Consider the following 15,519-nt stretch of genomic DNA (forward strand, 5'->3'; position numbering starts at 1 on the left):
AAAATAAAACTGTGATGGACGGAAATTTTGGTCAATATGATTCCCTTATTGACTCACAAAAATATGTACTGCTTTATTAGTTAGTCTTACTTCTTTATTTTTTATTGTTATTTGAAAAATATTTCAAAACTCAAAAAAATTTTATTTCTGCTTTATTTTCGATTTACCGAGCTTGCGAATAAATTCAGAGACAAAAAGAAAAAAGTTAAACAAACCAAATTTTAAGTTAATCTTAATGTATTTTTAATTGGTATCAGTTGAATTTTAACGTAAAAATCCATTTAATTTAAAAAATACCGATCTTGGATTGATCGGGTTTTTTAATGTATAAAATCAAAACCCTAATTGGTTTGATTGATTATTTAATCCTTTAAAAACCCTAATTGGTTTATTAATTATTTAAATCCTTAATGAGATTACTTCTCATTTGATAAGGATGTTTTGGTGATTCGTTAATTGCTTTAACGCATGTGAAGCCATTCGCTATTTAAACATAACAAATAAGTCTCTTATTTGTTATATTGACATTCACTTCCGTTGTGCATAACGAATGGAAGACATTCGCTAAATCATTTAACGAATGGAATGATTTTAATGTATCATTCGTTAAGATTTTAACGAATGACTCTAACATTTGTTATACGGTTAACGAATGAAAGACTTAATGTAATATTCGTTAAAATTTAACGAATGGAAACCTTATTCGTTTAAAATCTTGACGAATCAGGTTTATTAATTTAACGAATGAGGTCATTCGTTAGTTCAAAATTGAACGAATGACCTCGAAAAGTGTGAAATTATTGGGTTTATAATCCCAATGTTGAACGAATGACTGTTCATTCGCCATTTCCTATTTCATCGCCAACCTAACAAAACTCTTGCAAAATTTTTCCGTGATCTCATATCTGATCGATAGCTTAATTGACTTACTTAGTTGTGTTCTACAGGTATTAACGATCTCAATCATATGAGTTTCAGTGGATTTCATCGGTGTTTATAGCTTAATAGATTCTCGTGATAATTGAATTGTTAAACATTAATAAAACGTATATTCGGTTCAATATTAGGATAGATGAACCTTGTTTAGTTTATTAAACTGATTTTCGATGATTATCGTTGAAGTTGATTGCTAAATGTATTAGAAGATGGAAGGATTCTGAGATGATTATCGCCGTCTTTAACTGCAATTGAGTCAAAATTAATTGTAAATCTGACTTTTAGTAGTCAAACTAGTTAGTTAAATCAGGTTCGTTATTATTATAACGAATGATAGTCAGTTTTGTTAACTTGTTAACGAATGACTATATGATTCGTATAAGTAGTGAATAGGAGATTCCTACTAATAACGAATAAGCTTAACGAATCTGAGTTGATTCGTTAAAGTTTTAATAATCAAATTCGTTAGTTAGAAAATGATTTAACGTATGAGATTGATTCGTTATTTTTAATGAATGAAAGATATGTAACTTATAACGAATGTCTCATTCGTTAAGAAATGGATATGTGTTAATCAGTGTGAATATTATAATAATATTTTTTTTTGTGTAAACAAAAATGGCTGAAGAGAACGTTCAGAACCCTGTTCCTAAGCAAAATCCCGAGGCTAACACTGATCAACCACTTCAAGCTGAACCTGAACAAGCTCCAGTGTTGCAATCATGGAACAAGAGCCACAACATATGTGCCTATCTAGAGCCAAACTTTGAAGACTCTCCGAGGCATGATTAGTTTCATGACACGCTCGAGAATTTACAAGGCCATCTCTACTCGTACAGTTGTTTATTAGAAGATTATTCGAGCTTTCTGGAATACTGCTAGATACAATGAGGCTGAGAATCAGATAGAGGCAGTAATTCAAGATAAACGAGTAGTGATTGATGTTGGTGTGATTCGAGATTCATTGGGTTTTCGTGATACCGTTGATGATAGATGCGAGTTTGAACGGAGTTTGATACTTGGGTTATTTGGAAGGGTAAAGCATAATGGCGATCTGGAAAATCAGTGTACAACAAAGCAAACTTGTGTGAACAATACAAGTACTTGCTTCATGTGTTGATACATTGTCTCGGTGGACGGAAAGGTGGTTTTGACGAGTGTAGATTTATGCTACAATCTGCGTTTGTTGCCTTGGTGTTGAATAAACCATTTAATTTCTCTGAATTGGTTTATTATCACTTGAAGGAAAATCTTATAAGACGTCACAAGTTTCTTATGTATCCAAGATTTTTGCAGATGATTATCAATGATCTGCAGCCTGATTTGATTAAAGATCAAGATGATGTTATGAAGCTTGAGCACATGAATAATTAGATGATGAGACGTTTGAGGTCTTATAGAGGTCAGAGTCTTGCTGAACAGCCAAAGTATAATCATTTGATTGGTCACCTTGCAAACATTGATTATCAAGAGCCACCTAATGATCATTGGGCTCATGACGATTCTGATTCTGAAAATGATGATGGTGGAAATGGTATAGATGATGGTGGGGATGGTGGTCCGGGACGACATACCGAGCTAATGTATGAACAAAAACGTTATGGGCATTATGAATTCCTCGTGATGTCTTTCGGTTTAACCAACGCACCGGCTGCGTTCATGGATCTTTTGAACGGGGTGTGTAGGCCGATGCTTGATCGTTCTGTTATTGTGTTCATTGACGACATTCTTGTGTATTCCAAAAGCGAATCCGGTCACGCTGGTCATCTCACGGAAGTTTTGGAAGCTCTGCGAAAGCACAAGTTGTACGCGAAGTTTTCCAAGTGTTCTTTTTGGTTACGCGAGGTTCAGTTCTTGGGTCATGTTATTAATCCGAGTGGTATTTTGGTTGACCCTGCAAAGGTGGAAGCTGTAAACGAATGGGAATCTCCTAAGTCTCCATCCGAAATTCGTAGTTTTCTGGGATTGGCGGGGTATTACCGCCGCTTCATTCCTGACTTTTCGAAAATGTCGTTGACCAAGTTGACTAAGAAGAGCGTTAAGTTTGTGTGGGGTTCTGAGCAGAAGGAGGCTTCCCTCGAATTAAAGATCAGGTTGACGCACGTTCCGATTTTAGCTTTACCTGATGGCACTGAAGATCTGGTTGTTTATTCTGATGCCTCTTATCAGGGGCTTGGGTGTGTTCTGATGCAGCGAGGCCGAGTCATAGCTTATGCCTCATGGCAGTTAAAGCCTCATGAGGCGAATTATCCTACTCATGATTTGGATCTGGTGGCGGTTGTGTTTGCGCTTAAGTTGTGGAGGCATTATTTGTACGGTGTCCCTTGTGTTATCTATACCGATCATAAGAGCTTAAAGTATTTCTTTGAACAAAAGGAACTGAATATGCGTCAGCGTTGGTGGCTGGAATTGATTAAGGATTATGATTTGGAGATTATGTTCCATCCCGGTAAGGCTAATGTGGTAGCCGACGCGTTGAGCCTAAAGGAGAGACCAAAACCTATTCGTGTGAAATCTTACTAGCTTATTCTCAAACCCGATATCTTGAAACAAATAGCCAATGTTCAGAATGTCGCTTTACAGGTGGAATGGATTATGTCAGAACGTATTTGGGGTCAGGAAAAGTTTTCGGAAGACGTTGGTGACAGGGTGAAGTATAAGGACGATCGTTTATGGGTACCCCGGTATGGGGGATTCAGGAGTAAGATATTGGATAAAGTACACAAGTCGCGCTATTCCATTCATCCAGGCATGACCAAGATGTACCAAGACCTGAAGAAGAATTATTGGTGGCCTGCGATGAAGTATGAGGTGGCTCAGTACGTGAGTAAGTGTTTGACGTGTCTACAAGTTAACGTTGAGCACCAGAAGCCTTTCGGGAAACTTCAACCCCTGGAAATACCTGAGTGGAAGTGGGAGCATATTACGATGGATTTTGTGATCAAGTTGCCTCATACTCCTAGGGGTAGCTATGACACCATTTTGGTAATCATGGATAGATTGACTAAGAGCGCTCACTTCTTGCCGATTCGAGAGACTTATAATTCCGAGCGGTTGGCCTATGTATTTAATCGTGAGATTGTTTCTAGGCAGCCGGTATCTATTGTTTCGGATAGGGATAAGCGTTTTACCTCTAGGTTTTGGAAGAAGTTTCATGAGGAGATGGGTACCAAAGTCCTCATTAGTACCGCTTATCACCCGCAGACGGATGATCCGAGAGGACCATACAGACTCTCCAGGATATGTTGCAGGCTTGTGTTATCGATTTTGGTGGTAGTTGGGATCGTCATTTACCGTTGGTCGAATTTTCTTACAATAACAGTTACCATGACACTATTGGGATGCCGCCGTTTGAGATGTTGTATGGGCGTAGGTGTAGGAATCTGGTCTGTTGGGGCTCCATTGGTCAGAAACAGTTGGGTAGTTATGAAGGCCGCTCAGGATAATCAAAAGTCCTATGTGGACAAAAGGCCTATTGTGTTTGAGGCTGGTGATCAGGTCATGCTAAAAGTTTCACCCTGGAAGGGTATTATTCATTTTCGTAAGAGGGGGAAGCTTAGTCCGAGGTTCATTGGTCCGTTCCGCATCCTATCACGGGTTGATAAGGTAGCATATAAACTGGATTTACCCGATGAGCTTGCGGGGATTCACCCTACTTTCCACGTGTCTCATTTGAGGAAATGTTTGGCAGACGAGGAGGCCCATGTGCCTCTTGGTGATATTGATCTTGATAGTAAACTGAACTACGTTGAAGAACCTATTGCTATACTTGACCGTTAGGAAAGGCGTTTGAGGAATAAGGTGGTTAGGCAGGTGATGGTTCAGTGGAGGCACCGCAGGGGTTCTGAGGCTACTTGGGAGTCTGAAGACGAGATGATGAAACTCTACCCGCAGTTGTTCTTATCGCATCGAGATGCGGGGACGAATCCCATTGTAAGGGGTGGACTTGTAACACCCGTTAATTTTCGGTTCCATGGTTTAAAGCTTGTAGAGTATGTAAATCTCTCGGGATTTATCCGACATTCCTTGGAAAGCTTCTCGTCATCCCGGTACGTTAAATCATATAACTTTTCTTTCAAGTTTCCATATTCTTCAATTTGGAGGGGCTAGGGTGTAACATTTAATATTATAACATAAAACTAAAACCCTAACCCCCCCCCCCTTTTCTTCCATGTCCGATCGGCAGCAAGAGCAGCAGCCACACCCTTAGTTTTTCTTTTTTTGCAGACAATTTTAGGGCATAAAACTTTAATTGAAGGTTAGTCCCATGTTCCCTCATGTCTTTTACACCTTAATTGGTCATATTAACTCGCTTATTGATCGCTAAATCGCGTGTTGTAGGCTTACCGAGTGGCTGTCCAATTTATCAATTCCGGGACTGTTTTGGCTAAGGTTCTTGAACCAAAATCTTCCTAGGTATTTCTAGTATAACATAATTCAAAATTATGAGCATTGGTGTTTGTTTGATTGGTCAACTAGTTGTAGTTTGTAAGTTAGTTTTCGGTTGGCTAGAATGGTAGATTGTTGCGTTTAACGCGAGGGTTGAAGTAATTAATGACCAATTCAGTTCGGGTGACCTTGGTTTGAGGTACGGGCTGTTGGAAAGTTATTTTTCTAAGTAATGGGGCTAAATTGGTTGTCGGTTACTCAAATGGGTCGGTACAACGTGTATTCATGTTTATTGAATAGTTAGTGCGTTGTGCTTGCGAGTTACCGAGCCATTCAACTCGTGTAGCGTCGTGTGGACTTATTGGCTGTGAATTTATCTAATTGGGTCCACACGGGGATGAGTTGGATGTTATGTGTCTAAATAACTCTTAAACGCGCATATGGGTCTCACCTAGTGCTTCCGGGGGTAATTTGGGAATTCTTTATTCCTGGGAGTATCTATGGGTCGTGTCGGTAAATGTAAAGCCCGAGGGCTGTTATGATTGAGTTTGATGAGGTCGAGGCTTTAAGTAACTCGAACCATGTTAGAACATCTCGTAGGATAAACGAGTCCTTTCGGTGTCGTTAGTAATGATTGTATGTAAACCGATAGGCGTTTGAGTTGTGGGGACACTTAGGAGTTCTCTAGTTCGTGGTGAATTCATGCCTTGTGACAGGCGAGTTCATGATGCCCCTTTTTACTCTTTTCAAGTTTTGGGCTAGCATACACACTTAAGCGATTTTGCTTGATGAACAGTTTAAATTATTTTACATGGGCTTATTTGTATAGAGTAGGCGTTGGGATGATATTTTTGTATGCTTTGATGTATGTTTATACATGTATTATTGTATGGCCAATAATTGGCGATGTTAATTAGTCATTATCGACTAATGATATTTACATATGCCTACTTTGTGTTTGCATACGTTGGATGAGATGTTACGTGTTTAGGTTGTACGTATGCTCGACCCTGATGTTATTACTTGGATGATATTTATTGGGATATAATTATATAGATGTACATATATATAATTATGACTATTTATTGTTGATGATGGCTTAATTGTTCGTATCCCGTTTTATTTTAAAACTCTTGGAATGATTATTATAAATGTCAATTATTAAAACTTGAACTCACTCAGCTCAAGCTGACTTCGTGTGTATGTTAGTGTGAGTTTTAGGTTAGGAGGAGGATGCTTACCGCTTGGACGTGCTCGAGGCTCAATCAATGTTATTGTAAGATCTAGATCCATTTAGGCTCAATCAATGAAAATCCTGAATAATCATCAGTAACCCCGAGATAGTAAAGTTCTCCCGTGATACTTTTGACATCCACTTGACTAAAAAGATCCATATGAAGACGTTCAAAGGGTAAATTGATGGAATTAACCAATTTCCTTGGATGAAATTTCTTCGTTTGTTTTCCCTTCTTACAATCCAAGCATTCTTCACTTAACTGAAAATTCCTTAAGTTAACTCCTTCTACTAGATTCTTGTGAACCAAATGGTTCATTTTCCTCAAACTAATATATACCATCCTCCGATGCCATAATACTGATTCCCGTTCAGATGCTCTTGATATGAAACATTGAGCAGACCCTGATGACGTTGATGCATTGTTCATGTTCATGACGTAAAGATCATTCACTCGAGGAGCACGCATAATGATCCACTCTTCTGGAATTTTGAAACCCGGTTTCAAAATACGAAATTCTCGGTAAGTAAAATGTGTAGAGAACTTTTTATCACAAATTTGTGATATACTGAGCAAATTATTCTGCAATTCTGAAAGGTAGTTGACATTCTCGAAAGTAACTTTCCCATTTGTTAAAGTTCCTTCACCAACAATATGTCCCCCATGGTTTCCAGCGAACCCGACATACCCTCCTCTTATAGATTTGACATCATTTAGCAAGTAGAGAGTACCCGTCAAGTGTCTAGAAGCTCCACTATCAATTATCCAACGAGAATCATGGGATCTTGGAAGCCCCTACACATACAGTTAACGATTAAGTGAAACCACAAAACCCAAGCCTTCTTGGTCTTGGGTTGTTTAATATGTTTAAACAACAACCTATCATTTTCATCTTCTGAAACACATGATAAAGAATTTTCACTTAAAGTTGGTGACTCAGATTCAGATTTCACTTTCTCAATACTATCAGGTAGTTTAACAACAGTTTTTGCTACCCAGTTTTGACCAGCAGATTGTTACTTTTTATTAAACGATGTTTAACTTGTTTTTGAATTTGTTGATTTTAAAACATCATTTTTAACAATCTTTCTAATATCATTTGACTCATCTCTTTTCAAGATTTTCACATTTTCAGTAACATAGACTGGTTTTTTTTCACTCACATAACCTAGTCCAGGTTTCTTGCTCACAGTATTTTGAAGCGGAATATGATCCTGTTTGTATCTATTGGGACAAGCGTAAAATACATGGCCAACCTCATTACAACAAAAACAACGTCTCCTATCAATGAATTTATTGATTTGAGATGTAGTTTCAACCTGTTCACGTTCTTCTTCCAATCGATAAAATTCATCATTTGACTGGTTTCTAAATGCAATTTCTTTTTCAGATTATGATGTTTTGCCATGCACAAACATTATCTTTTTCTCTTGAAATTGCTTAACTTGAGAAGATTGCTTGTTATAAAAGCTTGTTTTAGCAAATCTTGTCGAGTTCTCAACTTCCTTTTGTTTACCCAACCCATGAGGTTTAACACTTTCCTCAAACAGCACCGATTCTGCCATTTTCACTTCAGTTGTTGAATCACAACCAGAACTCTCGTTTTTCTCACAAACATCATCAACAGACTTGGAGATATCATGACGTGATAAATTGATTTCCACATTGAGTGTCTTTTTTTTAAACATTTCGGTTTCATTGGAAGATAAGCATTCCAAATAGGTGGAGGCATAACTAGATAATCTTCTCTTATGTTCTCGGTTTTATCCTTATTTTTTTGATGAAGTTTTGGGGATAATGTGATCAAGTACATATGACGAAGAAGCATAGCTTATTAATTTCAAATTAACTCTTTTAGTCTCAATCTTGAGTGTTTGAAGCTCAAGTTTGAGTGTTGCGTTTTCGTCAATGTGTCTGTTACTGGCAATTTTTTTGTCTTCAACCGTATACTTTAGCATAGAAATTGTCTTTTGATTTTGTAAAATCTTTTCCCATAAATTCTTTTCATACGATTGAAGCTTCATGTATGCCTCTTTAACAACGTTGAGATCAAATAAAGACTTATCATAATGTCTCTTTAATTCTTTGATTTCAAGATTTTTAAAATCACATTCATAGCAAGGCAATTCACATTTTTCACAAATATTTGAGTTAAGAATGACCTCATTTTCCATAAATGCTTGATCCACTAGTTCCTCACATGAAGTTTCTGAGTCATCATCAGTGATGTTTACCACCACTCCTTCAACGAATTTTCCTTCAACGCTCTTTCAATCTTCAGATTCCTCCTTATTTCCAGATTTATTGACTTTTGGAATTTCATCATCCTTTTCCACTCCAAAGTCAAATTTTCCTTGTGGAATATCTTTTTCATAAAACCAACCTGCAAAACTTTCGATAATATCAGGTGAAAACAATGAAATAAGATAGTCAGGAGGAACCTCATGAATTTTATCATAAGTTCGAGGAAGTTCGTCATCTGAAATATCACGATCAACTTTATTGTTGTTATCTTCAATCACATCCTTGTTCAAGTCCTCATCCTTGACAACTTCAATCTCAACCTTACTATTCACCTTTTCCTCATTCTATTGAATCTTAGACTCAATCTCATTACCATCCTTATCTTCAATCCTATGAACCATCATATCCACATTCTCATCATTAACCTCCTGTTTTTTTTCATCAACCAATTGAGCCACATTAGCTTGGAATACTGAATTCCAATTAAAACCTTCATCAACTTGAGCTATAAATGACTTTTGCTGCGAGGTTGATGGTTCAGAAGTTTTCTTCCCCTTCGATGATTCTCCCTCTGGACGATGATATATAGCTTGTTTATAGTAATCTCGTCCAAAAGGATTAGCAGCATTGTCATCCACAGTTTTTGCTTGTACATTCCCTCTTGAAATGCCCTTTCTCTTTGCAACGAAAACATCTAACTTTAGACTTGTCGAAGCCTAACTTAGAAGTTGTGCCATCAAGCACATTCTGAGCAGTTATTTCTTTGAATCTTTGTGCTCTTCTTATCACACTAGCCATACACCATCTTATGTCAATCATCTCCATTTCCTCTGGATCAATCTGATCATAATATTCTTTAGTCATATTATAATTTCCAATGCGACCCGCCACCAAACACTCATATGATTCTAGAACAGATCCTAGAAAAGCCATGTGTTCTTTGATATTGTCAGTGGTCATATTTCCTGTATTCTTCAGATTCACAGCTATGTTGCACTGGATAACATCAGAATCCTTTGAATTTGAAGCTTGAGTAGTAGGGATTGTTCCTGAATAACTACTACTGTATTGAGGAGTAGCATCGACATTTGTAACACAAGCTTGACTGATTGTCTCATCATAAAATGCAATAAAAATCTTGGGATTTGGAGTACACTTGAATTAGAACCATTGTAATACAAAACCATATCTTGTGATACGGTTGTGGATTTCATCTTTTGTTTCTTCTAAGCTCCAGATCATGAGCTTCAAGCTTCTCGATAAAACTTGCAAGGTTCAGACAAGCATAAGCAATGGAGTTAGATTGTTGAATCATTATGAAAGTACCCCACTCTTCAGGCAAAGCATCAGCAAGTTTATCGATGTATTCATACTCAGGCTTGTCAATCTTTAGCCTTTTCATCTCATTCACAAGATAGCAATATCTTTCAACAAACTAAGTAAAAGATTCACCCTTAACTTGAGTAAATATATCGAATTCTTTCTTATGCAGTGCTATTTTACTTTTACGCATGTCAGGATTTCCTCGATCCTTGTTCAATAATGCATGCCAAATGGAATAACAAGAGCCATTGTGCTGTAGTAATTGAAAGATCTTGTCTTTGATGGCTTGTTGGAAAAGATTAAGCATTTTCTTTTCTTTGAGAAACAATGATTTATCCGCATCAGCAATTTGTGACAGTCTGTAATTTTCCCCATTCTCATTCTTAGGGATGATGTATTCTTCTTCAACAGCTGTCCATGTTTCGTTGTTCAATGCTTAAACATACGTCTCAAATTTGTCGGCCCATGAAGGATAATCTTCCATCCTAAGAAGCTTAGGAGGCTTATTGGCTGTACCCATCTCATTTTCCAAATTAATGTTTTGAAGTAATATAGACGGCTGTGACACGAACGCACTTAGGTTTTCCATTTTGATCAAGTCAACGTATATCTTCTCTGGTCAACGTATAAGTTTGAAACTCAAGAAGAGTCAACGTATATGTTTTGAAGAATGGTCAACGTATATGTTTTAAAGAATGGTCAACGTATATGTATGTGGTCAACGTATAAATGTTCACTTTATAACATAGGCGGCGTATATGTTATACGCCGTATATGTTATACGTGAAGAACATATACGCTGTCATGACATATACGGTGAAGATCTCCAATTTGGTAATTTTGAAATTTAAGGGTGCAAATGATGTAGAAATTGAATGAATTTTGGTAGGGTTTGTCACGGATAGGTAAGGAACAATGTGTGAGCTTTTGGAGAACTTTTGATGGTGGAATTTAAATGCAGAGAGGAAAATCTTGAAAACTTGAAATGTTCCAGCTAGTAACGAGCCATAAATCTCTGATACCACTTGACCCTAGCAATAGACATTATGCTCTAACACTCGAGTCCACCGTTTGGCTCGAGTTCATTTGGCTCGAGTCATTTGGCATGGTTCATTCGGCTCGAGTTTCACCATTCCAGTTAAGTTTTGAGATTCGACTCGAGTTCGCCATTTCTACTCGAGTTCACTATTTGGCTCGAGTCGGCTTATTCTCTTGCTATTTGAATCGATTAACTGGTTCGAGCCGAGTCCTTTACGACTCGTTCAGTTGGAACACGGACTCGGGTCTAACATGCCTTTCAACCAGTCCCGTCCGAACTCGAAATAATAGAAATCCATTCACGAGGACAAAACTTAAAGTGTATACACACACACACATATATATATATCTTTTTGTGTTTAATTATTTAAACGAAATTCTAGCTTTTTGTTCAGTTCAACTAGAGTTTATTTAGGTCGGGTTATTGGTTCGCTTTTAAAAAATTTATTTATATGTCATTATAACTTTTTAACTATGAATAACAAGATGAAGGTGAATGAATGAAAAGAATTGACTTAACATAAAGCATACCTTATGATTTTTCTTTAGATCTTGAATGAACGGAAATCAATCTTTGTATTTTATCTAGATCTTGAATCAATAAAAGGAAGGTTTGTGTACATGAGCAGAGAGCTGTGTATGTGTGTGTCTGATGGTGAAGATGATGAAATAAGGATGAATAGGGTTTTAGGAAAGCTTATATAGGCTAAACCTAAAGGCTTTAAGTCCATAACAACCCGATACTTATCCTATCATCTTATGATTATTTAATTATATTAAATAACACAACATTACACACAACTAAATAAATTTATATTATTTTATTTGATAATTTCTCAAAACAAGGCATTACAAATTTAAAACTTAATATTTTGTTAGTGTAATCAGTACCCTTGACACTGACTTCATAATTTTAGAAACTAATTTCATGTTACAATGACCACATACTTCTCGTGGTTCGACACCCTACTTATCCTAGACTGCTTGAAGTTATTAGGAACATTGTTTAATATTGTGTTTGACTAGATAGCGATAGTCTCATCATCTATCCTATCTATCATTTTGTTTACCCCAACCCTAAATTATAAAAAGTTGATATACCAACTTTTTATAAATAAGAAGTTTGTATTCGTCACTCCTTAAATTATTGTAAGTGTATAAAAACGAGAAATATAATAAAATAATTGTTTACGAGTACGATAAAGTTAAAAATGGTGGATGAATTGTGGGAAATTTCTAAAAATGAGTATTAAATTTTGAAAAGTATGTTAAATTATAGAGTAAAAAATGGGTGTTGCTAAACATACCTCCTTCATATAATTTTTACTAAATCACACCCCCTTGAACTTATAAATCAATTATTTTCCTTAACATTATTTATATACATATTAGTCTCTCTATCATTTGTTTTATTTAATAGTCTTCACTAAATATATTAAATTAAAACTATTTGGTTATTATTAATTATTTTTATTGTCATTGTAAATATTATTAATAATATCAATATAAGTATCACTCTTTTATACACACATATATTTATATATAGTTTAATAATACAATAATTCATTGCTAGTGATAATAATAAATATTATAACGATTAGCGACGATAAACAAGAAAAGAGAAAAACAAAAATATAATATAAAAATAAAACATTATAGAAATGAAAAAATAAAAAGAAAACTTTTAAAAAGAGACCATAAAATCTAAAACATGTTAGAGGGTAGTAACATGCTAAATAAAATTATTGAAGGAAGTCAAAGTTTAGGAAAAAGGTATGACAAGTAAAAATGCAGGATACACTTAGCTTCATATGTAAAAAATGACGGCTCTAGGGTTATTGTGAACAAGCAGAGGATACACTCACATAATTTAGAGATGTTATTGTGAGCAGGCTCTAGGGTTTTATTTCTCTTTCATGTAATTACATTTTGCACCCCTTGTGTTCTTATTATTAGACCCATAACCGAACTCATAAAACACATTTAACAACTAGCTCATTACAAAGATGTATAAAAATCCTTCTATGTAGCTCCGTCCCTTGCATTACATAAATATATTTCATATCCTGACTTTGGGTTGTCATTTCTAATGGTATATGAATAGAAAATGAATCAAATGTGAGTGCGTTGATATTGTAATATTGTGACCATTGCAGAGACCTCTTCAAATGATAAGTGAGTTTGATAGACAACGTACGTGAGGTCACATTATAACTATACAATGAATAACCACACTGGAAAAATTAAATAGCTACTATTGTGATGTAGTGATGTGTTAATTGGGACTAATAAATATATCTTTGAAGTCTTCAGCAAAACTTTAGCTTAAATGTTTACCAAAATGAAAACAAACCTTGTATGCTAAGAATATTGATTTGATTTGATTAAAGCTCCTTTGTTGAAGTAGAAACCAAATTGAATATTGGAATCAAATCAACATTTTCCAGCCAAATATTCATTGGATTAATTAATGAAGATACGCCATGTGAATTTTTGGTTCCACTAGGTTCATGCAAGAATATTTTACTTAATAAAGACGTAACATAAGTTAAATACAAAACATTAATTTATAATCAAATAGCGATTAAATTAGACACATATTAAGTCTCTTGGTCTCTATATAGTCAGAAAATATATATATATATATATATATATATATATATATATATATATATATATATATATTACAACTAATCGGCTGCACCCACACAGTTGTACAATAATGGAAATAGTCCCAAGTTGTTTCCTTGGTGCATTGAACAGATCATGGAGGCGAAGGAGGTATCAGCGGGTCTTGGGCACTTCAAAGACCAAAACGTTAGGAGGTAGAAACCGTCGGTTTTGGAAGATTAATGCCATCAAACGGTTGCGATTGAAGAAAGTTTCCGTGTTCAGGCTCTGGATGAAGCTGAAGAGCGCCTACATCGATACGATGCTTAGACTAGGCGGCGGAAACGAAAACGTTTTCGGTTCCAAAAGAGTTCCGAGAAGGCTTCAGGCTTCCGGTGGTTACTCGATGGGTGAGTTTCAGAGTAGATTAATTTACGAGATCTCCAAGAACCTGGTAGCTTCTAGGGAATTGGCTACCGTATGAACCAAAAAGATTATGTGAGCCTAAATACTTCAATATTTGATTTGTAATCTCAATAATATTTGATTATATTGTTTTGTCTTTTAAATCTAATCTAAATAAGATAATTATAAGGGCCTTGGCTTTTTGTTTCTAGAATCATATTTAACTGGAATCATGATTGTCCTGAGCACATCCAAACAATATGATAATTCGAAAAAAGAAGATATTTTAAAACGTTTGACAAACTTGACGTTTCCTTTACCGTTATGTTAGACTAAATTACAATTTTCCTACTTTATGTTTTTAGTAACTAGGTTACTAACCCGTGTGTTATCCGGTTAGAAATTAGGTCACATAGAGAAATGTGATTATATGTTGGGATATTAGATTATTTATTTATATAATACTTATAAAATGTTTTTTTATAGCTTCATATAAGATTTTTAAGATTTATTTTTAATTTTTTATCTACTTAAATAAAGTTTTACATGTTAATTAACATTAAAAATTAGATTGGCCAACGATTTTTAATGGAAGGTCATTCTCAAATGGCAACGAATTAATTTTTTCACACGGAAACATGATTTATAATTAGAAGTCACCCAAGTATCGCATTGACAGAAATTATAAAAAATTAAAAATATTAATATATATTAGGACAATTTCATAATTTACACAAATGTATAAATATGAAATTACATATTTTTCGTTCTACTTGATTGCTTAAACACTTCAATACTCCTAAAAGAAAAATAAATATTTAATGAATTAAAAAGAAAAAGGGCAAAATGGCGAATTATAATTTCAAGTATTTGGGTTAGATGGACAAAGGACAAAACAAGTCAAAGACTTGTTAACAAAAATAAATCATACCTTTATTACACAGGAGTACATAGTTTTTCGGTCCACTTGATTATGCAACAATCCGATAACCCTAAAAATAGGTTGAAAGAAAAAAAAAGGTTAATGAATAAAAGGAAAATAGTGAAACATGCCAATACAATTGCATCTATTTCATTACGTGTTCGGGCCAAAACGATGTAAGATTCAAATACTTCATTAATATTTAAAACAAATAATAGAGTTCCTTTATTGTTAAATGAGCCAAAATAAAGTACATTCTTAAATCTATAGAATCTGAAGATGAATTTGCTTTTTGGATCATAAATTTGCAACTTAATTCAAAAGTAGATCAAAAAATCAGTCTCAAAGCATCAGTTATGAATTAACAGATATAATTATATATGCGTTAACATAACTCATTCTTCACTAATCTCCAAC

General features: G+C 35.1%; 1 protein-coding gene across 1 annotated transcript; it reads left to right on the top strand.

The window, feature by feature from the left end:
* Window positions 1-13,887: 13,887 nt before the first annotated feature.
* LOC143625626 (uncharacterized) lies at window positions 13,888-14,259 on the top strand. The gene has a single exon (XM_077095910.1). The coding sequence runs from the start codon at window positions 13,888-13,890 to the stop codon at window positions 14,257-14,259; it is 372 nt and encodes a 123-aa protein (XP_076952025.1).
* Window positions 14,260-15,519: the final 1,260 nt, after the last annotated feature.

This window comes from Bidens hawaiensis, unplaced genomic scaffold (assembly GCF_021521415.1).
Source record: "Bidens hawaiensis isolate Kalapana, Puna unplaced genomic scaffold, B.hawaiensis_p1.1 tig00004151_1, whole genome shotgun sequence".
Taxonomy (NCBI): Eukaryota; Viridiplantae; Streptophyta; class Magnoliopsida; order Asterales; family Asteraceae; genus Bidens; species Bidens hawaiensis.